This window comes from Amblyomma americanum, chromosome 1 (genome assembly GCF_052857255.1).
Source record: "Amblyomma americanum isolate KBUSLIRL-KWMA chromosome 1, ASM5285725v1, whole genome shotgun sequence".
NCBI lineage: Eukaryota > Metazoa > Arthropoda > Arachnida > Ixodida > Ixodidae > Amblyomma > Amblyomma americanum.
In genome coordinates this window covers 265150601-265178124 of record NC_135497.1, presented here as the reverse complement: position 1 = coordinate 265178124, position 27524 = coordinate 265150601, and the positions used below count along the sequence as shown (strand labels likewise).

Genomic DNA, 27524 nt, shown 5'->3' with positions numbered 1-27524 from the left:
AAATTACTTATAAAGCAGCAGAAAAAACAATCATGCCGCCGGTGGGATCCGAACCCACGACCTCCGAATATCGCGTCCGGTGCTCTTACCAACTGAGCTACGGCGACGGCTGTCCAATCTGCTGCTCTCGTGGACAGCCGTCGCCGTAGCTCAGTTGGTAAGAGCACCGGACGCGATATTCGGAGGTCGTGGGTTCGGATCCCACCGGCGGCATGGTTGTTTTTTCTGCTGCTTTATAAGTAATTTTCTTTAAGCAATTTATTAATCTAAGTATTATTCTCCCCCTGATAAGCATAACACATTAAAAAAAATAATAATAAAATTAACGTTCCCCTATGCACCTTGGTTTCGGTGACTGTTGGCTCCCTTCATAAATTTGTCAAACGGGCCCCTCATTTCCTTTAACCTGTCTGCTATATATATATATATATATATATATATATATATATATATATATATATATATATATATATATATATATATATATATATAGCTCATTTAATCGCGAGAGGCTGCTCGGGAAGAGCAACCTGGGTCGCAACCCAACCCAGACAACCCAAGTGCCACTGATGCCAGCACCAGCCATAGAAGGGCCGTGGCGCATCGCTTGGCAGCTGCACTGCTGCACCAGGAGTGGTTGGAAGGTTGGTTTGGTTTAGGGTGGTTTAACGTCCCAAAGCGACTCAGGCTATGAGAGACGCCGTAGTGAAGGGCTTCGGAGATTTCGACCACCTGGGGTTCTTTTACGTGCACTGACATCGCTCAGTACACGGGCCTCTAGAATTTCGGTTCCATCGAAATTCGACCGCCACGGCCGGGATCGAACCCGCATCTTTCGGGCCAGCAGCCGAGCGCCGTAACCACTCAGCCACCGCTCCAAGGGATCTACGTACAAATGGAGGGAATGACCAACTCCGCATAGATTAACCCGTTATCGCTATCCAAACATCTGCCATCCGCGAACACTCGGTCCGAACACCGGAGCAGAAGCGAAGCCGAACTGTTCACGCACCTAATTCGCATTTGGCCCAGCTATGCAAATCGTCCATCTTTTTTTTCTCTCTGCACCAACTCTAGATAGGACATTAAAAGATAGGATTTTCAGCCGACTTTTTTCTTTCTACTTTGAAAGAGGAGCGGAGGCTTCAAGTATGCGTTCTAGAAGACCGGCGCGGCAAGGGCGTCCTTCCTAATACGAATTTGCGTAATCAGCCTGTTGCTGCAGTTCCTGCAAGCGAATATATGTCTGCAGTAATGTTTTGCACTAAGTTATAAAGTGACTGCTCGAAGATTCCTTGATTATTATAAGTCTGCTTGGTGGAAAACTTTGTGACAGTGTCACATCTTTCAGTAGCATCCGTTCAGGTCACATGTAAAACAGAGCATTTTGGCAGAAAAAGAAGAAAACACGAAGAAAGAACATATGTGGCGCTCGTTTACTAATACGACTTTAGTCATACAACTAGATCAAATTTTTCGAGAGGTTCTTTGAAAGCTTGAAGCAGGACGAGTGAGCGCTCCACACTGTAAACGTTATTCAGTGCAGAAAATTTCTATTGAAACGATCATGTACAAACGCCGACATCTCCCGGGTGCGTTCTTGGCTAAAGTGGCTGCACTGTCCTCCAACACGAAGGTACACTCGCAGCACCAGCAGTGCTTCCGGTACACTGTCATTGCAGAGGTGAAGTATGATGCTGGATTGTCGCCATTCTGTAGAGCAGGCTGTACTGTGCGTTTTAGGCAACAAAATTCTGCTCTTATCTGTCTTAGAAAGGATTCATTGAGCTAAAGGTGCCGATACGAAGTTCAGTCTTTGTGTCTTGTAGCTTGAAGATTGGGCTAAGGAGCTTAATTTAACCAGGGTTAGTAATTTCCTGTCAAATTAAGAAAAGCGAAATTAAGGAAATTAGGGAAAGCTAACACATAGATATCGGCAGAAAGAGGCAGTGAAAGAATGGAAGCTATACCTGTGACATTTAGTGTCTGTATAACAGCACGCAAGTGACACTGACGCCACTGGGCAGCTACCATTTATTGACTGCAAAAAAAAAAATGGTTGTACCGAGTTGTGAACTTGCACAAGCACGTTTCGTGCATTTCGTGTCTGATTCTTTTCTGCAATATAAAGCATATTTATTTATTTCGAGGTGCCCACTAAGAGCAATAGGCTTATTACAGAGGGGTGGCCCAAGCAATGAAATAGGAAGTAACAATGAAAAAGATAAGAAAACAATAACGAAAGAGAAATGAAAACGATGGCAATGAATGTGAATGATAGAAACAGTTAACAGTCAAAATGTGCTCAGGTTTCTGCTGAAAGGGTTCAAATCCTGATGAACTATATCAGGACCACATGGTGTCATGGCGTTATACGTACAAATTATTCGCACAATGGGGCTTGGCTTGAACAGTGACACGTCAAACATGCGGCTTTGATGCACGAACCGTCATGAGCCCGAAGCTTGATCAAAGTTGATAAGTGCACACACTCAATTTGTCCATGTAAACACTTGAAGATGAAGACAAGCTTAGCCCGTATTCCCAGTTTCCGTCATTTTCGAAACCTTCATTTTCGGCCACACCTGATTGGTCGAAACGCTAGAAGCGGATGTTCCGGGATTGCGTTCCAGTTGCCGCAGCGAAACGCGCAGCAGCATAATAGGTGAGGTGCGTTTCCGAAGTGAACGCAAAGAACCGTGGGAAAATCGTCTACCAGCTACTTCCGCTTCCAAATTTCTCCCACACACTGCCTTTTGCATAGCAATTGCTGCGCATGCATGCATCTTTTATTCACTCATTTATTTGTGCCGCGGCATCGCTTATTGTACAGCATCACCGTAAGATCAGCGCGATCTGCGTAGGAACACGTCCTGAGCGCACAACGAAAGGTAAGAGTGTTTTGCCGTGGTTATAACATGCCAGCGTGCGCTGGCTGTTTTGCGTATGCATGGAAGTCGGTTTCATGTGCGTTTGAACTAGTTTAACGCGTCGGTTATTTTTCGGCGCACCACGAAGGCACTGAAGCGCTGGAACTCGCACAGTTTAGCAGGCGATAGATGCATGTATTGTACTGTAGGCTCCGGTACAGGGCAACATGGCACGCAGTACTCTCTGGATAAGTTTTGGAGTACCGCGTCCCATTTAGCTGCGCCTCCAGGCTTGGAAGAAACAAGGCTGCCGCGGCTCAGCGTGGACGAACTAGCAAACTCCAGCATGTGTAGGAACTTCCCGTAGCCGCGGCGGGCTTTCAAGGCCTTTGGGCTTTCCTCTAGAACCCGCATACATGTGCAACATGCTGCGTCAGCGAGTTGCGAAAATTATTGTTTCCAGTTTTTTCTGAGTGTACGTTCCGGACATCTGCGAAGTTAGCTGTCCCAGCTGCGCGGAAGCTTAATTTGTCACGTTTAATAACGACGTTCTGAAGGCGCATGCACAGGGAACAATGGATTAAACTGCAGTGCTGGCTACGTCACGCAGGGGCCGCCATGAAGCTTCCAAATCTGTTGGAGGGAGACGAGAATCGCGGCACTCGCCTATCCATCCGGGGTTTACGGCATGACCTCTTTTCATGGCGTTACCCACCATCACACTTTGGGCAGGCGAGTTTATCCCCCTCCGGCTAAAACGCTGTCCACGGCACAAAAAACCACGTGGAGGCGGCTTCAAACGCGCTCCCTAACGAACCTCGCGCAACTGTCACTCATGTACCCCTCACAGTACGAACCCCAATGTTTCTGCTGTGGCGAACGCGCCGACCACATCTTATGGGATTGTAAGAAAGAACTGCCTCCGGCGGCGCTAGTACAAATCCCTTATTTCGAGCGGTGGGAGGCTGTGCTGACCAGCTCAGACACGAAGACGCAAGTTCGGGCCATCGAGTGGGCCAACCAGGTCGCCAGCAGTCATGTACTAGCGGCTACCTAACACGGCCCTCCGATCGCCAAGCACTTTTTGACGAAATAGAATGTTTTCCAATCCAATCCAGTGGCTCTACTACGCAGGACCCTGCATACGCGTGTCAACATGCCAAGCACGTGCAGACTTCAGCTCTTGACCACCACACTGTGAGGCTAAAAACGCAACTTAGCATATGAGTGGGCACATAGGACGCGAACAACAGGCATCCTTGTAATGGTCTGATTGTTGAGAGCGTATGAAAACGCAGTGGGATAGATCCTGCTCGTAAACAATACATAACATTCTTAGTTGCGTACAAGTTCAACTTGTTTGATCAAAACCACTTGTGCAGAGTTCACGTCCTCATGGATTAAGCTGCAGTCACGAGGGGAGGAGATTATATGGAATATCTTTAGGTCGTCAGCGTGTTGGGACATCTGAGGGTGAACTCTTTAAACGGCGTTGATGAGGCGTTTTTTCTTCGGGCTATTTGCATGAGTGCGACCATCTTCACTCACTACTTCTCGTGAGTTTATCATTGGCTTCACTCAAACGTTCGTCGGAGCACTGTGAATTCTATACATACTGCCACCTCTAAAGCACCCAGACAGCCTTCTCCAGACATGTCTGAGCACTGACACAAACTAATGTCTGAGTTTTTTTTCTGCCAATGACCAACGCTCCAAATGCATCACGTGCTTGAATTTTTTTTTGCACTTCTTAAAAAAGGGCATCGCCAGCCAGGCTGGCGTTTCACTCTCATTTCTGTTTAAGTAACCCTATTGTTTCTGGTAAGAAAAAGATGCAGCTCGCCTGCAGCGGTTGAGGCTTTCACTTGCGGGTCGCCTCTCAGCAAACTCACCGTACACGTACGAGCAACTCTTATTTCGCATTGTGGGCTGCTCCGCTTTGATCGAGCCGCAGGGTGGCACTTACGAAAAGCTAGATAAAGGTGGAAAGTGACAGCGCCTCAGAAAAAGAATAAATGATGGCAGGGTAGAAACTGCTAGTGCGCGCCCACATCCGAATGTTCCGGCTTTTGTCCGTGCAATTCGGTTTCGCTCGTGTCAGTTGTTAAGGCGAAACTCGGGCCCGCCTTTTGTGTTGTGTATATGCGCGCGTGCGTGCGTGCGTGAGTGCGCACGTCATGAGTAGGAGCACGGAGCAAACGCGCTTCTCTCTCTTATTCGGTGAAGTATTGAGTTTCTTCCCCACTCCAAGTACAGGAATACGTCCACTTATTCCTTTCTCTAGAAGCGCTTTCTTCCCACGCTGTTGAGAGCGCTGCGTTTCATTTGCCTTATCCTTTTTTTTTACTGAAGAAACATGGTCGAAGACCCGTGTAGTCATACCTAAGCGTTCAAATTTAGTTCAAGTTTTGTTGAGACATAGCTGCATCGAAAGAAACACGTTCACATTAGGAAGAACACTCACACACACGGACGAATGCTGCACTCACAACTGAAACCAGGCTTGCTGAATATAAAGGCTGCGTCGCGCATGCATGCACAGAATAAACTAAAAAAGACACGTGCCAAAGGCAAATCTAGAGCTAACACACAGTGTAAGGAACATCTTATATTTTGACTGAGAAAAGCTCAAATTTCTATTTGTACAAGATTCAAAAATCGCTTAAGCAGCTATTGCCCCCTTTTTATATGATACGCTGCCAGCAGTTCCTGTGTGGCTTGATGTTTGCTCTTACCTAGAGTCTTTGCACTGCTGAAACGCGGCGCACAGTTATTGCAAGACCTGTTTTTCTGTTTTATGTTGGGTTTTATGGTACATGGACAACTAAGGTCATCATGCGCCAACGTGCCAAGGGTTGACCGAAGCCAAAATTCTTGCCACTTGGTTATCAAAGCTGGCCTGCATTTCATGAACGCACAATTTCTCGAGCGCCGATTCCAGACACAAGTTAACTATGCTTCTTTTCACAAGTTTCACTGTACCGAATCATAAGGCATGCGTTTTTAATGGACGCGATTGATGTACGCCAAACCGTCACACTCTCCTCAAGATTTGATCCGTAAATCGAAACACTGAAGTGAATTCCGATTCGGTGTTTCAAGAGAGAATGTCAGTCCGTTTTCACGCTCTTTAAAAATGTCTAAAATTCGGCTAACAATAGCACAGCAGTGTAAAGTTTATTGCTTGTCCAAAACCACTTAGACCGGATTAAAAACAGAGGCTAAAGCGTGCTCAGTCCTGGCCAAAAAAAAAAAATCGCTTAAAATAGGTGCGAGACAGAACCTTGTGCATATTCCTTTAGTTTGTAAATAGTGCTGGTTGTTAAAAGCGACAATAATGGGTTTGAGGTAAAATTCTATAAATACTAAAAACTTGTCAACAGATATATCAGCTTCATTCTGGAAAGAGAAGACGCCGCTTTTGTCAATGCACAGTTCCAGTGACACGAACATCTCCTGGAGAGGCATGGGATAAATCAGACCTTCTACATCTACATTGAATGCGAAGCCAATGTTGTGGTTGGTCTTAAGAAAATTTTTTACTTCCTTAGAAATCTTTATCAAAAAAGGGTCACTGATAGTCAGTTGTTTTAAAGATCTTTCTAAGACCTGACTAGCATGCAACTTCCAAAGGCTTTTATAATTTTACTTCCAAGACATTTTTGTCGCTTTTAACAACCCGCACGATTCACGAACTAAAGGAATATGCATAAGGTCCTGCCTCGCACACATTTTGAGCGCTGAATTTTTGTTTTTGTAGCCACCACTGCGCAAACTTTAGCCTCTTTTTTTCACCCGGACGAAGAGATTTTGGACAAGCAGAGCCCTTTACACTACTGCGCTATTGTTCACAGCATTTTAGACGTTTTTAAAGAGCGTGAAAAGGAAATGACCTCTTTTGAAACACCGAATCGGAATAAACTTCAGTTTTTATATTTACTTGTCAAGTATTGAGGGGAGTGTGAGTGTTGGGCGTACACCAATTATGGGCATTAAAAACTCTTGCCTTATGATTCAGCACATTCAAAATTAATAAAAAGAAGCATAGTTAACTTGTGTCTGGAATCGGCGCTCGAGAAATCGTGCGTCCATGAAATGAAGGTGAGCTTTGATAACCAAGTGGCAAGAATTTTGGCTTCGGGTCACCCTTTGTCTGTCGTGAATGCTGTTGCTGAAACCCTCCCGAAAAAAAAAGTGAAGAGACGCAGAACGCGCCTGAAGGAGAGGGGAAGTGAAAGGACCTTGCGACCAGAAGTTGTCTCCAACCTGCACAAGGTATCGAACCACATTGCCGATTAAGAAAATATAAAAACAGCGCTCACCTTCGAAGTTGACGGTCAATTTCGCAATATAACCTTAGCCCCTAAAATAAAAAAAATATTTGTTCACTTAAGATCATTTGTCGTCTAATTATGGATCCGGATAAGGTACACAAGCCCGCCTTGCTCTACAATTCAGCTCAGCAGACCGCACCGACATATCTCTCACAGTTTTTACAATAAAAATATGCAAATGTTAAAGAAATAGCCTTGTATAATATGCAAATATAAATGGTGCGGTGGAAAATAAAACTTCAAAGGAAAAGTGCCGCGCAGGCAATGGCTGAATGTTGTATTTAAAAGCATTTGTAAAGGCCATTGGGAAGAGACTTGAAGGGCAGCGCTTCAAAGTTTCCTGCTAAAACATTTTGCCGCAGCTTCTCGCCAGTGGTGTAGAGCCACTTCAACAACGAAATGGCGACTTAAGTCTCAAAAAAGTGAACGAGCAGTGTCCAGGGCTGTTGCCCATTTCAATGCATGCGAAGGCAAAAAACTTACTCTCGTCTGCTGCAGAAGGAACATCCAGCTTCATTTCACTAAGGACCAGCAGTAAATTTTGGTAATGTCGTAAGCAAGGCAATACTGATTTTTTTTAAAGCAGTAGCTTTCAAGGCACTCGCTCAGCAGTATATGCATTGTCACGTACGCGACGTCTGGCGTTGTGTCGCGAAACTCCGGATTGGTCGAAACGGCTTGACGTCACACGTGGAGCGGTGGAATTGAAAACTGGTTAAAACGTTAAATAAATTGTGCTTGCAATGTCGCAACATGACTGAAACATCATTACGACGCGCAAGTATATAAAGCAAAATAATTGCGCTGGAAAGAAATTTAGGCCAATTTTATTTTATTTTATTTATTTATTCAATACTGCTAGCCTTGGTATAGGCCCGGGAAGGAGGGGCAACACAACGAGATAGAAGGCAAGGTAGCATTTAGCACAAAAAAATAAAATACAAACAAACCAAAGACAACACATGCATGATTCGAACGATTCGAATGAGTGCGGAATCAAACCCCTCACCCTTGGATTGCGAGTCATGCAGGACAACCCTGGGCCACGCAGACACGTTCGTGCGGCTTGGTGAAAGCGGGGTTTTATACGGTATGTACAGTCGTGAGCAAAAAGGTATACAACACGCAGCCGGTGGCGGAGCTTGCGAAAACTTGAGTCACTATATAGGCTTTGCCAGAGTTTCGCGTTTGTTTTCTCTCGCTGCTGCGTAATCACGTGACTGCCAGGCAACCGTCTACCACCGTGAAGCCAATCCTACACGGCAATCCGGCCGCATTGCATCACCTCTCGCGGCGACAGCGTGCCGCGCTGAGGGTGAGTCGCTCACATTTCGGTTCTGATACGCTGTGTCCGTTTGGAGCAGTGAGTTTTCATGCATTTCTTGCTTCCCGCGAATGTCTTCGCAGCCACTATGAGAGCTTGGTGTTCTGCTCCGAACTGCAGCAACCATTCGGAGAGTGGCAAACCGTTTCATTCAATCCGCTGCGGAAGATCCGTGATTCGCCGCCGTCTTAAATGGTTGCTGCGCATGGACCGCGAAAAGCCAATTTCAAGAGGCGCAAGAATATGCGAGGTAACTTAGTTGCTTAGATGAGGCATGCACCAATTTTATGTGTATGAAATAAAAAGATATACCACTGCAGGTTTCGAGAAGACAACCGAAGCGAGAACCACAACAAAAAAAAAATTGTTTGGTTTAGGGGGGTTTAACGTCCAAAAGCGACTCAGGCTATAAGGGACGCCGTAGTGAAGGACTCCGGAAATTTCGACCACCTGGGGTTTTTTAACGTGCACTGACAACGCACAATACACGGGGCTCTAGAATTTCGCCTCCATCGTAATTCGACGGCCGCGGCCGGGATCCAACCCACGTCATTCGGGCCAGCAGTCGAGTGCCATAACCACTGAGCCACCGCGGCGGCCTAACAAAAAAAATGACACAGGTTGCTTGAGACTATTTTTTATTTTTCAATTCAAAGGAGATAACCGCGTTTCGCACCGCGGTTTTATAACCTTTACGACTCCCCTTCCACTATCGCTGCTTGATTCCTGCAAAAACGGCGCAAGGCTTCACTGCACAACTTGGTTGCATTTGACGGCACCTTCTCGAAACTCTGGCAAAGCCTATATACTAATTATAGCGAAAACTGCATCGAAACGCCATCGGCGACAGCGACAGGGGTCGAGACAGCTCAAGGGGGACCCATCTTATCTGCAGACATATCAGTTGGCTCCATTGGGTGTGTCGGGCTACTATTCGGTGAAATGCCTACACATCACGCAACTTAACACCACAGACATGGCTTTTTTACGTCGACTTAGCTTCACACGAACAATCATTACGCTAGTGATATTGCAGCGCGGCGAGCGCCGGTCATGCGACGGTTGCCTTACCGTATGCCGACCGTGCAGTGAAAAAAAAATGTGAAAAAAAAAACGCCACCGACGCCACTTTTATCGGGTCGGAGCATTTAGGCGAGAAGGGACGCGACGCATCGAGCCGAGCTAACCGGCATGCTTGTTGATAAAATGGGGCACCGCCACGATTGTCTCGATACCAGATAGATGTCGCTAGATGGCGTTGCAATACAGTTTTGCCTAAAGTCACTGGAACGGGAAAAGTACCGCATTCGTTTTCTCTCGCCGCCGCGCCGGCGGGCCAGCGCGCGCGGACCATTTATGGCGGGGAATGACCACGTCACCGCCATAAATGGTCCTCACGCTTCTTTCTCGCGGCCGCCGGCACACAGATCGCCCGGAGAATTACGTAGCACTTGCTCTTATGGATCGAGATAAGCGTGCACAGCATTGCCAGTCGCGTAGTGACGCTTGTGCAGTTCATGCCTGCGTAGAGACTGCGCGCGGCCGTCGCTTCAGCGGCGCTGGACCAAATATGGCGGCTCCGGTGATGGTTGCGGTACTTTTCCCGCTCCAGTGACTTTAGTTTTGCCAGCTTTGCCGAGCTCTGCCACCGGCTGCGTGTTGTATACTACGTTTTCTCCCGACTGTGCTTCATGTGGTCTTTCACATAATGTGGTAGCTTACGACAGTGTGCTAACGAGTATATGTGTGATTAGGGAGGCACTAATTAAGAAAGTAGGGATTCAGCGAGCAGCTAAGTGCATGTGGGTGAGGGGTGAAAATACGGAAATGAATGCATGCTTGTGTCAAGTGACATTGGTGTGTCATGTGATCTGGTGACATTTGTAGAGCCCGTGATAAGTTAATATGCTAACGACATCAAATGGAGTCACTGGCGGTACCTGTTAAAGCTATCGGGTCACATTTAAAGTATCCTCTCAATTCTTTTTTTTTATGAGGAATCATCGCCGTAGAAATATAAAACTATCCCGCTTGGACAGCCATCGGGCACCACTTCATCGTACTGCTTTCCTGACGGTTGAATTTATTGATGCCGCTTCATGCGAATTTTATGCCGTATCGCAGTAACAAAAAATTACGTGGCCTTCAATGACATATTTCGCCTGTCCACTGAACACCGTCTCTCAGTTTTGAGCACGCGGCCAACTGCACTCCGGTGCGCGTCATGCGTGCCGTTGATCGATGACTTCGGCACGGAGAGCGGCAGAGTTCGCAGTCCTACAGAAGCGACCATATACACCTCGAAATAAAAGACTGAAGCACCCTTTCAGGTTATGTCGGCTTGTTACGCAGTTAAAAAAGTAACCACAAGGCGGCAACTTCTGCCGTTGCTGTGTGAAATGTGCAGCGCAGGTCCTCAGTCGAGGAAGAGACTAAGAGCGAAGCATTGGAACTCAGTTATACGCTTCAAATACAAAGAACACAAATGCTAGAGCGAACCAACCAAGGCACTCTGAACAGAAAGGAGTAAAAAGGGAGTGAGCTGTCCTCTAGCGCGCTCCCTTTTATAAGAGGGAGTGCGCTATAGGAGAGCTTATTCCCTTTTGTTCCCATATAGACGTATTAATGTTTGGAGTGTATGGTAGTGGACTTGGCCACTAATAGGTTGCTCATCAGCCCCCCGTCCGGCTGACAAAAAAGCCATTGGTGCAAATAGTAATATGCGAAGTGTACGTCCCGAAGCGACACATGGGCTGTAAGGGACGCCGTAGTGGCTGCCGCGGCCAGAATTCGATTGCGCGACCATGAGATCAGCAGTAGAACGCCAAACCCAATGAGCCATCGCGGTGGCGGGGTCCCACTGGTGCAAAGGCACAGAGACAGTCAAAACATTGAACGCAGAACTGGCACCACTGCCATCTGTTTATGTGGAGGAAGAGGGTATAAATATGTAGAGTATGGGAGTTCCTCTCGCGAGAAGCAGCGATGAGAGCATGAAATGAATGATGAACAGCCTGGCAGCATAGAGTTAAAGGGGCTGTGAAGGGGGCTCTAATAAAGTTGCGGCATGCCTGGGATATTGAAGCACGGCACTTCACGATTAGTATCCAGCAAGGATTTTTTAACTGCGCTTTGTAGAAGCTGAGTTATCTGTAGTTAAAATTTGAATTTCAGCATGTTCGCGCCTTTCCCTCTCCTCTCGTCACCTTTTGCACGCTGGAAGGTAGGTGTTCCTTCGCCGACCCCCCTCCGGGAGCGGAGATTCCCGACCCGTCGGAGATAAGTGGCTTATTGGCCGCGGCCACGGTAGCTGCCTGACGTCTGCAAGAATCTAGCCAATGGCCACCTCTCACCTTGTCTACGCAGATGCGGGGGACAAAGGAGGGTGCGAGCATGAAAAAGTCGCCAGGAAGGGCTCGCCAACTTTGACGCGTGATTGTGGGTCATCTGCTGCGTGTAGAAGAGTATTATTTTGCTCATGTTTTCATGGCAACACAGTGCAGTGATTAAGTGAGTTTATGTGCTCTCCTCGGAAGGCGTTTCAGAGCCCCTTTAAGGAACAATTTTTTGCATCATAAACAGACACGGAAGTATTGCTGATCGATGCCTTTCATTTGGCAATCATGTGAGAGACCTCCAGGATATGTAGCGCACTGTTCATGTTTGCCAAACTCGTGGTTTTTTGAAAGCGAAATCACCTCTTGCTCAAACATGCGCAAATTAACCTATCAAAGAGTTCTCGTCAATACGGTTCTCAGCACGGGCTAGGAATCATGCACGCGGCGTGTGTACCGTCGTATTTGTTCTCTCTGCGCGATAACCCCAGGCATGCAAGACTTGGAGTCGCTTGAAGTTCCCATGCTTCTGCTTACTGAGCACGATGATTCGAAAGCTTTCTACAAAACTCTCTACATGGCTGTCACAGCCAAATCTTGGATGCTTTATGACAGTTTCGTGAGAACAAAGTCGCAGCACTATGATTGTAGCTTCAGGGCAGCAGATAAAGAAGGTTTATCGCAAACAGCGTGAGCCATGACTCCCTATATATACAAACCGCGTTGAAGCAGCTTTGTGCAGTGCCAGCAAGAAAACTAAATACATGGACACAGGAGGCTCGTCATATTTGTTACCCTGTTCTTTTCCTCCTAGAAGACCTTCGTTTTCCGGATGGCAAGTTGTTCATGATGATGATGATGATGAATTTTTATGGCGATAAGGCATCTGCGGCCAAAGAGTGCCATTGCGCAAGGCATTTGTCCTTTACTCAAGGTGGGCTCAAAGACCCATTTCCCAAGCATTTCACCCGGAATAAGCCGAGCGCCAGGCCAAGGGAAGCTTGTACCCATTGTATCACCGGTGGGTAGCCGGCGGCACTAGGGATCGCACCCCGCCCCTTTCTCATGCGATACGGATGGCCAAACTAATTGGTCTCACCGCTGCGGTCAGCAAGTTGTTCAATTCTTGCACATAATTATCCCATGAAGAAAAAAATGCAATTAAACAGGCGAGCAAGACAAGCATCCTGATGTCTTGCCTTAGGTATCGGCGGGCTCGATTTTATACAGCAGAATAGCCGCAGGCGAGTATCGCTCAAGGGAGTCAGTTACGTTAGGTTATGATCGCTTGTGGACATCCTCACAGAACTCGTCTGCACTCTTAGCCGCCGCGGTGGCTGAGTGGTTACGGCGCTCGGCTGCCGGCCCCGAAAGACGCTTGTTCGATCCCGGCCGCGGCGGTCGAATTTCGATGGAGGCGAAATTCTAGAGGCCCGTGTACTGTGCGATGTCAGTGCACGTTAAAGAACCCCAGGTGGTCGAAATTCCCGGAGCCCTTCACTACGGCGTCTCTCATAGACTGAGTCGCTTTGGGACGTTAAGCCCCCATAAACCATAAGCCATCGTCTACACTCTTAGCATCTTCCTATATCTCCAGCCCACTTCGTGTTCCTATGCTTAGTGGTACACTCATGTATGAAATACAAGAATAAAAGAACTAATGCCAAACCTGCAGCGGATCCTTGCACCTCATTAATTTTAGGGGTACTGTTTGACAATTTGCGATCGGAAATGATGGATCACCTGCAAACGGGGAGCACATAAGTGGAAGATATGAGGTGCAGAGTTTGTTTTTGTGTGTATTCCCTCGTGCCGTTAGAAGGAAAGAAGTTGAACGCTACACAAGACGAGGACGTGAAGAAGGCGACAAGCAGGACGGGGATTCGTTCTGTTTGTTTCCTTCGCGTGCTCGTCTGATGAAGCGCTCAACTCCCTTTTTCCCCAACTATATATTCGCCAACAATTCGCCGAGCAGTACACCTTGCCTAAATAACTCTCATACTTGTGTCCAAGGAAAAAGCACTGCAAACACAAGAGTGCCCTTCTCGTCCGTGTTTTGTATTATTTTGCGCAGTACCTTTACTCAACACTGGAAACACGCAAGTGCAGGTTATCAGGCGTTAATATAAAGAAGCAAAAAGTTATGAAAGCTTGTAGAGGTTCAGAAGGGCTTGAGCGGAATTGTCGGTTCCTGCTTTCCAATACTGCTCAAACACATTTCCTATTATTGATGAAATGTATACGTTATTAAGAAAGCTTGCATTTTTTTAGCGTATTTTACAGTGACACAAGGACAATCGTTGTGCGACTCTGAGACATTTGCGTGTGATCATGGAGACGCTTTCCGGGAGCAAAAAGTGACGAGAGAAATTCGCTTTGAACTGTTGAACTATTTTTTATTTCAGGCAAATAAAACTACAAGCACAATTACTGCTATAAATCGAGTTTTTATAATCAGGGGAGTTGAAAGCAAGGAGAACGTGTTTGCGGAATGTTTTAAACGTAAAAATATAAAAGCACATAGAACACACAACATACAGAAATACGCCTTAGGTGAAATTAAGCGCTTAGTAAGTGATCAACGTAAATTCGTAAGAAGTACGAAGGCGACGTGATCGTAGCAACAATCAGATCTAAGCCGCAGCTCTGGCTGGCAAGCGTGACATCACATTAAATACGCCGATGTGGCAGGCAGCGGCCAACCATTTTTCGACTCAGCATGGAGCATGTACAGTCGGCAAAGCGAGCTAGCCGCAAAGTAACGCTGTTGTTTCCTGTAGCATTCGTTTTGAAAAATTCCCAAGTGACCGGACTTTTTCTGCATAGCACCCGTCTAAACTTCGTAGAGTGAGGCGGGCTATATCGTTCACCTGTTCAGAGCTTCGCAATGCCGGGAGCGCTAGTCTAGCGCCGCTCCTCCATTCAGCCGCCAAAATGGCGGCCGGGAAGCTCTTTGAAACGACAGTGCGCGGAATTAAAGGATCGGGTGCATTTAATGTATACATAATTTCGATTGCGACGGTATTTTTTCTGGACAAGCCACTTCGAAATACAAAGACATTATTAGACCATTCAGGCAGGCCTCAGGGCTTCCACTATTTATGAAATACGAAAATGGAGAAGACCCCTACCCGTCCTAACAGCGCTTGCGCGAACTACTCGACTCGCGCAATACCTTGCATGCCATTGTAGTCCCACTGCCTCTAGTACGTTCGCGTAACCGATGGTCGGCACTGGTTCAGTCCATTGGTTAGCTAGGCAGGCATGGCAAATTTGAGTCAAGAAGACTGCTTTGTAGTCAATAAAAACTACTCAAAAGTTTATATTGACGGCGTCAATGACATGGCCACGGAAATACGAATGGCTTCATTGAAGCCGAACCAGCTTTTCTCCGCAAAAAGAAAAACTCGCATAAAACGTCGAGAGTGATGTCTGCACAGGCCATGAACTCCGGTTTCTGAAAGTACATGGTCGAGCATGAAATCGTGAATACAGCTCCCATTCAAATGTTGCGGATATAGGATTTGTTTGTTTCCGGGAATAAAACGCATATCAAACTGTGGCTTCTTGACTTGGTTTCCAGATGTTGTGCACTTTCAAAAGCTGCTTCGAACGACATTTAGTTCCACGTTTTTTTTTACAGCTAAATACACAACCAATTAGATTTAATATCACACGCGTCATTCTTCATGGGCTTTTCGCGTCTATTCTAAGCTCTGATGGAGTTGAGAAGGTTCGATAACCTATCTCACTGTTTGCAAGAGCGTACGCACGGGCACTCAAAAACCCGGGCTTTCAAAGTAGTCTTTTTTTTTTGGTCTCCTGTACACGGTCTGGAACGAATGAGAGGCCAACAGTCACTGACATCAAGGAAAATAGACTACATTTGTAGGTTCAAAGGGAACGAGAAACAATTTTACACAGCAAATAGTTCACAGGTAAAACAAACAACACTACACCAAAGAGCGGCTGGAGCTCGTGTCGTGCGCATGTTGCATGTTAGCAAACGCTGCATAATAACACTGGTTTGCTCTATCGAAGACTAGGTTACATATTTGCATGCTGAAGAAAAAGTAGGGGAACGACACCGGCATACACAGCACTGTACGCGATATTCACACACATTTGGGTTCGTTCGGTTTTGCTCAACCGTGGTGTAGCACCGATTGTTCATCCACCTGAATTCTCGTTTCGGCACGTTGGTGACCGTTCCTGTTCACCTCACTGCGCGAAGCAGACAAGGCCGAAATACACAGGGACGTTGGTAGTAGGCGCCCGTCCCTGTCGTTTCGCGTGTTTCGTCCTTTCCTGTTTCGTGCTGTGAAGCCAACATGTTCATCTATGTTCCTTCAGCTTATAATTGCCATCACCATCCCAGCTGAATCCACAGCAGGCCAAAAATCCCTCAGAGCGACAAAAGACTTACGATTGTCGCTAGCTGGTGCGCAATGTCGATTCGGACAGTGCTATAACTTTGGCAAAAATGGACGAAAGACCAAGGCTGTGGATCGAGCTCTCGTCCTGTTCGCAGTCTGTCTTTCGCTCACTTTTGTAGGAAGGTGTACAAATGAGAGAGAAACTATCGGCGCGTACCTTTTAAAGCTATATTGTTCAGTTTATAGTGTTTTATAGTGTCTTCTAAATAAGTTTCAGGCTGCAAATGTTGACATACTACGAGCATGCCGTAAAGATGTACAGGATGTATGTGTTACTTTTTAGATCTAACTATGCTTTCATTGCTTCTTTCATTTATTTTCTTCTATGAAATGTTGACATTTCAACAACCACAGACCTCTTTTTCTATGGGATACGTTTTTTCTGTTGCTTTTTTTGCTTTTCCTGTTTTGTGTGCGTATGTATATATATCATTCATGGATTTCTTCTAATGATGCGCCAGCCGTTTTTGGCAACCAATTGTTTGTATGCATCTCGCGACGTTGATTGCACACTTCACTCGCATATTGCCTACTGCCCTGCAGTGTATGGACTGAGGAGCATGCCAGGCCACAATTTCTGGCTTTTTTCCCCTCAACCCTCACCGTGTGTACATGGGAAAATAAAGTGAATTGAACTGAATTATTGGAATCATAATGTAACAAGTGATAATTTTCTACATGATGGACCTCCATCCCATCAGTCGTTTGAGAAAACTGCAGACTTGCCTTCTCTTGGTGTACTTCTAAACTCGGCACTACAATATTCGACGGCGGCAACCATGCACCTCCAAAATGGCACAAGTAGGTCTGTTTCTGTATCAACGCTTCATAAAGAGTGTAAAGAGTGAGATTTGGAGAAAATTGGCGGTGGTTTAGCTCTGGTTGAACCTGGAGTGACGCGATAGCTACAGCTGGCCGAGTGTAACTTGGTCACGTGACCAACCACATGACCAAGCACGTGACAGCGTGGCGGCGCAGCCACGCTGAAGGCTCGAAATGCTACCGTAATGCAGCTATCGCTACAAAAACGAATAGTGCACAATACTTTGTGCTTATTTAAAACATCATTCATATGAAAATATAGATTACTGAGGTTTATTATAACTTTATAATGCATTCAGCAAGGAGAAAGAGAATGTTGTCTATGTACAAAATGAATGCAAAGCATATTGAAAGCAATCATGCAGAAAATGCACACTCCTGGCAAAGTTTCGCTACATGCAACGTTTGACTAGAAGGGCATGCGCTCAGTCAATTCGCTTTTCGTGGTGACTAGTGAGAAGGCGACTACGTAATGGCAGTTACACGTAATGCGAGCTAAAGAAAGATCAACACACTGCGTAAGCACACCGTGCTCGCAAAGCAGCGCTTGTTAGAATGGCACGCAAGCCGCAGTTACGTCCGTGCTTTGGTTCCGCAGCTGGCAGAGAACCGTGCGTGCATCGCAACACATTTCAGGATAACAGGTGCAAACACACACAGCCCTCGAGCACATCGGCCTGGCCGGGCGTAAGGGAGGTCGTAGCCGCTTTATAGCGAAGTTCACGGTCGGCAGGCTTCAGACCGTGCTTCCCGTTATGTTCACAGACATGCTGCACGTTCCGGGCAGCGGACACCACCGAAGCTGGAAGGTGTAGCTTGTTTTCGACTGCAGGTTCGCGAAGGTGTATTGAGTCATTTCCGTGGAGACCCAGTTTACGGTGGGCGTTGGGCTGGCGACCCTCAGCTGGTAAGCAGATATCGAAGGGCATCCCGGTTTGGGCGCCCAGATGACCAGGATGGATGATTGGCTCAGCGGTATGGCCACGCCGCCGGTGGGAGCTGCGAGAAAGGCGGAAAGATGTAGGTCACGTCCGCGCGCCGCACGGCGCAAATGCATCCCGCGGCGTTCATTCGTCTTGGCGCACATTCCGCGCATAGAGCGCGGTGTACCATCGACAATGGCCGCAGGAGACTTCCGCGGAAGTGCCTTTGTGCCCCATCCCATTCGGCGCCAGGTCAATCCATTCCGTGTCACGGAGACTAATCGAATCTACTGCCATTGCCCCGGGCTCGCTGCCTACGGGCGGACTCGCTTTGTTTGCATACACATCGTTGGAGCGCGCGCTTCTGCCCGGCTCCACTCTGTTTGGGCGTGTTTTTCGTGGCGCCGGATGATCACGTTTTCCCTCACGCACAGGTCCACGCGTGAGGCGAAACTTGCACGCATACCCAGCACAACCTGCGCGCCTTTTGTTGTTTGCGCATTCGTCCGAAAACTCAAGCTTCCTGCTGATTGTATTCAGGAGGGCCATCCGTTTTGCGTCCCTTTTATGCCTGTCATGCACGCCACCTGTTTTATATGAGGCCCATGTCACTTTCTTCTGCATGACGCGAAACGGGTCTTTGTTGCAGCGACAAGCTGTTCTCGGTACATTTGCGCAAGTAACGAGCAACGAATATAACTGCTCGCTTAGGTATTCAGACGCACTGAAGCTCATAGATGTCCTAAATCGACCCCTGTTGAAAATACGGTGTTTATGTCTCGGCGGTTTCTCCTTCCTCTCCGTCTAGCGCCTAGTGCGCTGGAAGTTATAAAGGCTGGCCCAGCGGAGCACGACCGACGCACGCGATCGCTGGCCAGCCACTTCCTACATTCTGCGTCTCTTTTTTTCTCATTTTTTTAGAATGCGTTCGTAAATGTGCTTTCTTGACGGCAATTTATCTTCTATGCCAAGATATGCCACGAGGAATGGTTACACTTGGATAAAAGGACACGAATGGGATGAAGACGGATGTTTGAGCGCGCTCTAATACTATTACTACAGAGAAATTGATCGTTTCAAAAAAGAACCTTCACAAGAAGTTCACAACGTTTCAACTGCTATCCCACACACAGTCTGTCTCAACAAGTTTTCGTAGTGATGTAGAAGCTTTAGATGAAGTGATCAGATAAAGGGTAGAATTATCAAAGCTGATGGCACGCTATAACAATATCTGACTGACAAAAAAGAGCGCAGTCACCAGACTGGACATGTAGGAAAACCAACCGGGGCATGGAGCTGCCAACTACTTTATTTTAGTTGCGCGTGTATGGTTGTACTGTAGCGAAAAAATTCAAGTGAGAACTTAACTAAAAATTGCCGCAAATGGCCTGCAGTTTGCGAAAAGCGGCCTTAAGAACAGTGCACAGTGTCACATGGGTGTGTCCAAGCAGCATATGTGCGCTAAAAAGCAACTTAGGAGAATTCTGTGCGGTCTCTACCAATAACACATATAAAACAGTACAAAAACCTGGGTTCGTTAGTTGTCTCAAGGACTTCACTGACATTTTCATACACCGGTGATTGTCACCACACTCACCCTTCGGTGGCTACCACTCATCTCGACCCGGCGAGATCACAAACTTTTGTGCCCACGAATGAATACGAACTCTTATAAACCATTCTGCCCTGTGTGCCAATTTTGCACTGCTTTACCTGCATTACACACCAACTCTAAGTCGTATAGTCCCATGATTATATAGCGCCTCAATCATCATGCGCAAAATTGCCACCAGTGCCGAGGACACGGGCGCGAGAGAGTCACAACCCGTCCATTCTTGCGAACAGCTTTGAGAATATGGCCCTTAATTTGCAAGCATTAGCCGGAGTGTCCACAAACACTGCCATCTTTTAAGCGAGACACAGTGTAATGCTGCATTCTTCACTCTATCAAGTCTTCGATCTCTGATTACGTTTTCTAACTGGAACAAATATACACTCGCTGTCCATGTAGCCGGTTGCTTAGCACGTGAATGAGGGCATATTTCGCAAAATTAAGATATTTGATACATCCATGTCTTTCTCAGAAGTGCAATAATGATAAACCGCCCTAAAAAGAACATTTTCTTAACCCCACCCCGGCCCGTAAGTTCTTCCTCAATTTTCTTGTCTAGTAAGTGGAGACATGATGTAAACTGAACCCTAAGCATGCCACCTAAGTGGAAATATGCTTTCAGTTTTCACGCAATGTATTCAGATTACCTCTGTCGGCGGAAGTGGCCAAGCGAAACAGGAAAGAGGTGAGCACTGTTTTAAAATCGCTGGTCAAGGAGACGCCAACGATTCAGGAGCGCAGTTGTCATCGATAGCAACAGACATACTCTTAGAGCCGTAACGCTAACCGGACTTTTAAAGCCCACCTACGGCACCGCAAACAAAAGCGTGCTCACCTGCAGGTTGTGTCTTGGCGCTCACGTTGACGCACTGGCCAACGAACGTGGTCAGGCCTCGGTCCAAGTAGGCGCACACAAAGACGGTGTAGTTCTTAAAATCCTGCAGCCGCTGAACCGAGTACGAAGTGCTGCCCGTCAAGTCGTTGAGCTTTCCGACGCACATGTCGCTAATGCACCAGGACACCTGATAACCCGTGATGTTGTTGGCGCTGTTCGCAGGAAGCTGCCAAGTGACATTGATGGACGACGCTCCGACGTCCACTACCGTCAGGTTCGTCGGCACAGGAAGCTCTGCAAGTCGTCATCGAAACACGAGAAGGGGTTGTCACGTCGCACGCATAATGGCGGCGCTACACACTAGGAGCTAGGAGAACAAATTGCGAAAGCGTGTAAGCCATTTGCTTGCTAGCTGTAATGGGCTGGCGGTGTTCAGGACTGCCCAGCTCTGCTTTGCTGGCCGTCTTTTTTACACCTGGCTACACGCGTTGCAAGAATCAAGAAGTGGCTACAAAATTACGGCTTCAGACCGCTGTCGACTTTGCGTTGACGGCTCGAGAGCATGCATAATCGTGCTCGAACACGGTTTCTTTTTATCATGCTACGTTTTTCGTCGCGGAGAGTGAAGGGGGTTATTTTTGCGTATTTTGTCCTAGTGGCTGCCATTCCGTCCTTGAAAAATGAAAAGCGTTCGCTATAATCTTAAACTATTTACATATGCATACAAAGCTACAAATCTATATACAAAGCTTTAAATCAACGAATAACAACATTAGAGTGGATAATGTCTGGCCACCGAGTCAAATGTCATTCTAAATGAACCTAATGATTTATCCAACTTGCAGGAATAAAAAGAAATTCTGTAAAAAATTGTATTGCAGTAAGTCGTCACCATAAAGTTAGGTTCATGGCATAAAAAAAATAAAACAAAAAATACACCTTCGCAAACCTCCACGGACCACCATAAAGGAATACCATACGAGCTTTCGTGGCACAAATTACCCACAAGAAGGGCACATTCGTGCACTGGCGAGAAAAATCAACCGCGCTTTCTCAATGTCTCCCGTGTAATTTGGGAAAAGCTACGAGGAGTACGTAAACTGGCGGCGGGCTAAGGATCGCTAACACGAATTCAAAGATAACTGAACGTAGCAGTAAAGCTGGAGATGCTGAAGAGTTACTCGCTATGCATGCAGAGCTCAACGATTGCTCCTGCATATTTTGCAATCTAACGAGTCAGTCTGGTCTGAAGACCAGCTGCCTTAAAATAACGCAACAGTGACTAAATTGAAAGCATCTCTCAGCTCGTCTTTTCATTATTTTTCGTCTTAATACAGGTTGTATATCATTTCTTGTGTTATTTTTTTCTTCACTATGGCACAGCAGAATCTATAACAGGTTTACCTAACCTGCTTTTTTTTATTTCTACTTCTGTCTCTTCTACAGGCACTGGCACTGACGTCGTTCTTTATTACGCGTGGAAGAGTTTTCACTCTCCTCGCTACGCGTCATTCACATCAACAGTTTTACGGCGCGAGCGCAACATTTAAGGCAAATTCCACTCGGCATCGACCCTCGCTTCTGGCAGAAAGACGCATGAGCACGCTCGTAATAAAAAAGTAACGCGAACGTATGCATGCTGTGCAGAGCCATCTCTCCAGTGACTCGAATCGTGAGTATGGTAGCAACAGCTACAAGACGAAATACCTCGCCGAACAGATCTCAGAACGTATGCACAGCAATAATACCGCAGCGCAACGATAGTACCAAGAGTATATGGGTAAAAAAAAAAATCTCCCGGAACTTGCCGAGCGAACCACCATATAAACGAGCCGGAGCTCGTTTCACCGTTTCCGGGGGTAATTTGTCTTCCATAAACCGGCCTGCAGCCGCGTTTCTGCTGCACAAACAGAACCGCGGACAATACCGACCACACGAGCGTGGGTTCTTTCCTTTCACCTTTGTCGCCCACGGATGTTCGCAAAACCGCGTTGATTTTTTTCTTATCTCCCCTTCAGATAGCGAAAGCAAAGCTCCTCGCATCCATCCAAAAAGTGCTCGGCTCTTTTGCAATCCCTTATTTCTTGTGCTCGCAGAAAGATGTTGGCATCGCCCGCATACAGCCTGCCAGTGCTGAAGAGTCTTACACAATTCCGATGAAGTGCTGGCGTAACGCTGTTCTACAACGCTAGGGCGCTACGCCGCCACTGCAGCGACAGCTGGTGGGGGACGTTTTCTTTATACATCTCGTTGCGTCACAACTTTCTCATTAGGACAGCTATTCCGTTAACAGCGGCGGGATGAGCAAGAATGAAACCGGTAACAATGACCGGATGTAAACATCGTAGTGTCATTACCGCGGGAAACCTGACGACGTTTGAAAGCACGATGACGTTTGACTCCATAAGCACGGTGTGCATACGCAGAACTTTTCTGCTCGCCAGCGGTGGACACGCCTTCCGTGCTCGCTTCGGTCCATGAGCAGCTAATTACTGACATAGACTGCATGAAGCCGGCTCAGAGCTGAAACAAGGCTTTTCCCCAAGTAATAAGTCATTTATAGTCCTAGTCCCGGGAGACGTACGTTGCGAAGAAGTTGCTAAACGCAGTTCTCCGTCGGCATAATAAGTAATAAATGAATTAAGGCACGGCAATTAATTTACGTGCTTCTTAGGGCTCTTTGATGTTGGAATTCCGCCTCTGATGGGGCGACACAACGTCTGGACACGAGCAGCTGCTCATATTAAATCAATAAATGAATAGTCTGTTATAAGCCATGCACTAACGACTCGGGCCACCGTGAAGTGTGGAGCAACCACTGGTTGCTTAAGACAGTTGATAATCTTATTTCGAGCGCAAACTGTCTCTAGGGCTTTTCATGCAATCGACAAAGTGTTTTCCTTCTTTTTTTTGTGACGTCATTAGTAATACAAAATATTCAAGTCGTGCTGTCCACAAGTTGTGCTTCTTTTCGCGTTTTTTTTCTTTGTCACAAACTCTTAATATCACCAAGCAAGTCTCCGCACTCGCGGTGGTGACTCAGTGGCTGTGTGCGCTCGGCTTCAGATTTCGCTCACGGGCTTGATGCCGGCTATCGTGCCCGCATCTGGATGGAGGCGAAATGCGGACATACCCGTATACTGAAACTTCGGGGCGCTTTAGGAAACTCGGGTAATCAAAATTAAACCGGTCGCCCACGACTACGCGGCCTTCCTCGCAGTCCGCAGTGTTTGTTTACCTGATAAAAACCTATCATTATCATTCAGAAATTCTCTGCGCCTCTAATCACTAGCTGGTCAGTCTCCGATCGAAGTTTCTCGCGCCTCATTTTAAAGTATGGCGGAAAATTTGTACAAAAGGGCGATTCTCGGACTGCCCATTTCTATAGGAAAGTATTTCCACCCACAGTCTCACGCGGATTCGCTCGACTGGGCGTCCGCTGACTAGCAGCGTTAGTTTCACTACCACCGGGTTATGGCTTCGTTTATGTGCACAAGCCGCCTGCCCAGGAAAAATATTCTCTTGAGCCAAATTTCCTGCGTTCGCCGTCACCAGCAGGGGACAATGCACGAGACGTCCTACCAAAAAAAAAAATATTTAGCTTAGGTAAGTCATAACAAGACATGTTCTGAGAACACTGAACAAACAGTTAGGGGGGGGGGGGGGGTGCAAGCAGGAGCTTTTTTGGCAGCTAGGCAACAAGAAAGTGTAACTAGTGAGCGCTTAGTTACATCGAATGATCGGTGTACAGCGTGAAATAAAACAATACATGACGCAGTCACTGAAATACTTTTTCAAGGGGTAAGGTTAATCTAAGCAGAATTGTGTTGATTTGTTTTGGTTTGGGAAGCACACTCTCGGTCCCAGCGACGGAAAGCAGAATGTAATAGGTATAAAGGGGAAGCCGTGGCCACTTGTTCGCTCGCCTAAGTACTCAAGTGCTTTCCACGGGAAGTGCGTCATGGCGTTTGTTGCCCTTAGTGCGAAGCGTGGAGCACACATATTAAACGTACTTCTGCCGGACAATAAGCTGTGTGGGCAGGTTCCGGCAAATAAGAAAATAAAAACAGCCGGCTAGATTTTTTTTTTCTTTTCTCGAAGCAACAGGAAAAAAAACATGTGGAATTCAACACTGAGAGTTGCGAGCCCCTGCACATGAACACTGCATGCTCGGCAACACTAGGCATCTATTTCTTCTGCCACGCAGCTCTCACGTTCGGGAAGCCAAGGTGGTGCTCGCGATAGGTGGCAATCGTTGGACTTTCCAGAAAACATTGAGTACTTCGTTCGCATAACGAGAAACTTCTGCACTAAAGTATAACGTCGAAAGCCGTACTATTTCTTGCCCTGTTCGTCACCCTGCAACTGAATTTTTTTCAAGAATGTTCGGAGGTGAAAATTTTATTAATTGCTACTTGGCCGTTGTGATATAATTACCAAAAACAGTCTACACTTGCGAAACGCGTCCCTCGAAAGCTCTACGTGGCACGACATGACATTTTTTATCTCAAATGTTTGTTAAGCGTGGCTGCTGCTATAAAATCTTCAACTTCGAACTCATGTCCTAAGCAAAAGAAAAGAAGCGCTTTAGCATACAACTCGGGATATTCAACGCCAGGTCCCGAGAAAAAAACGTGTGCGTTTCGTATGGTGCACTGTAGATGAAATGAATTGACGTCAGTTCCGGTAAAACTAAATAATTTTCGTCTTCTCCGAAGTCAACGAGTCAGCTAGCTAACATTATTTGACTGGAAATTAGATAATATTAATGGAATACAGCAAAACACAGTACAGGACCTTGGAAGAAGAAAAATATAAAGGGCTATTTCCGCAAACTACACTTAAAGCCGGCATCTACACGTACCTATTCCTATTTGTTGGGCAGTTATAACGTCTGTTACAGTACATGCTTCTCTGTACCATGGTACATTAGAGTCCCTCAGAAGTGGCATTTCTTGAAGACGTTTGAAAATGCCATAGATTGATGGTTTCGTGCAATTATCGTCGCTCGCACCAAACCTCGAGTGAATGCAGTTTTAAACTAGCTTCGGCTCTTTAGCTGAAGTTAGTTTAAGGAGAGCCGCCAGAAGTCCCCACTGCCTATAGTTTTTTTTAATCGTTTTCAGTGAAATTTATGAGGACCACTGGCAGTCCATATTGAAGAAGCAAAGAGCGTGAAAGACAGGGACACTAAACGCCAGGACAGGCGGTTACCTCAACTCCTGGCTTGTTTCTTGTTGTCTCTCGCGCTGTTTGCTTCTTCATTATGACACCATACCCGCTCGCTCAGCGGCCTACTCTGACGGCGCCATTCTGGCAGCCCACTGGTAGTGGCGGCGGCATGCAACGCCGCGTCACTCACTCGGCGCGTTGGCAACCCGCACGGTGGACACGAAGGCGCTGCAGACGTTCTGCGAGGGGCACCACTGCACCGAAAGCGTGTAGTCCTCAGTGGCGTCCAGGCCCTGGACGATCGCAGAGAGGACGTAGCCGACGTCCAGAAAGCGAGTCGAGTTCTCGTCGTCGAGCACACGGACACGGTACTGGCCTCCCACGACGTAGGGCGCCAACGGCCCCCACGACAGCAGCACCGACGTGCTGGACAACGGGATCGCCTGGATGCTCGTGGGGCCTGCAACACGGGTCAAATGGTCAGTGGACCACTATGGGAGTAGCCGAACCTGCGCAGCGCGTCCCGGTAAAGGCCTGATCGGAAGAAATGCGGGACACTGGCTTCTCGGTAGTTGGCTTCAAAAAGTCGCGCCGTAAGTGCGAGCCATACGATGTGAACAAAGGAAACTTTGCTCTTTGATAGCGGGTGATCAACGAGAAAACGGGTTACACAACACTAGTGTGCCCGATGCTTTGGCCTCTTTATACATAAAACCTAGCGCTTACATCGGTTATACCTGAATAAAATAACGAACGAGACAGGGCTCAAAATTTTTCGCGAAAAAATACATATCCTTTTACAGCACAGAAGCTGTGTTCTGCTTGCATGAACATACTATTTCATGACTATTTTCTCCCGCTTTTTTTCGGGCTCGGCCATTGCAGAGCTGCTGCAGTGAATGCACATAGCCACTTACGCACTAAAAAAAAAAAATATTGAATTGGTTAAATATAAAAAATTCAATAATCGTATTTCCACTGATGGTTCCGCAATAAGGCATTGAAATCCTTTGAAAATATATGACATAAAGTATGTCCCTCAGTGATGTCAGTTTTGGCTTATGATCATTTCAGCACCGTAAGGTGGGTTCCTCCAAGCTACAAGTTTTCGTAAAATATTTAAAAGATAGGTTGCATATGATTTTATTCCTTGCGTATTGTCGCTTGTCGCTATGGTTACACAAGTTTTGAGCAAAGCTCTTCTGCATTACTTACCATTAAGAGTGTTCTGTGTGGTGCTTGCAGTAGCAGGAGTCGTGGGGCTCACTGAAAGTTAGAAAGCAATCATTGTAACTTTGGTTTTAACAGTAACGCCGAGAATTACGCAGTTCGGTTGAGTTGTGTTAAGTAAGCAGGTCGGTAGCTTTTATTGGACTCGTTGGATGTCACTTTTTTCAACTACAAGCACTGCGGTTGATTGCATGGTTCCCATGAGCATTACTTTTGCAAACCTGCCTGAAAAAAAAGTACCAGCTGTAACATGAGCTATACACGCCTGTTAACGCTAACACGAGTCATAGGAGTGGAACGGAACTCTTGCTCTCGCAAAACGTAGCGCGAGTGCAAAGCCTAAAATGCTACAAATAAATGCACGCTGAGATTATTACGTTTTGTGAAATAAAGTGAGCTTATAGCGAAAACAATAATGCAGTAAACAAATACTATTATCAGGGCGAGTTTGCAGGTATGCAACATTCACGTTACACCGTTGCACTCGTTACGGCCTCTCGGAGGCTAACGGAAGCTGGCGTTTGCAAATGCAGCCCTCTCGCATTTCTAGTTCTTTGCTTCCTGACCCACGAGGAACCGATGCCACCGTGGCCGCAGGGTTAATAAAGGAACACCGAGGGTGCGGCACCAG

The 27524-nt window shown here is 46.7% G+C and overlaps 1 protein-coding gene across 1 annotated transcript in view; it reads right to left on the bottom strand.

The window, feature by feature from the left end:
* Positions 1-14249: 14249 nt before the first annotated feature.
* LOC144115029 (netrin receptor unc-40-like) overlaps positions 14250-27524 on the bottom strand; it is a 49465-nt gene continuing 36190 nt past the window's right edge. The window contains exons 5-8 of the mRNA XM_077649155.1: positions 26879-26929; positions 25854-26123; positions 20492-20785; positions 14250-18120 (exon numbers count right to left, since the gene is read on the bottom strand). Of these exons, the coding sequence (XP_077505281.1) occupies positions 17858-18120; positions 20492-20785; positions 25854-26123; positions 26879-26929 (878 nt within the window). The 3' untranslated portion in view covers positions 14250-17857. The remainder of the gene's footprint in view (positions 18121-20491; positions 20786-25853; positions 26124-26878; positions 26930-27524) is intronic.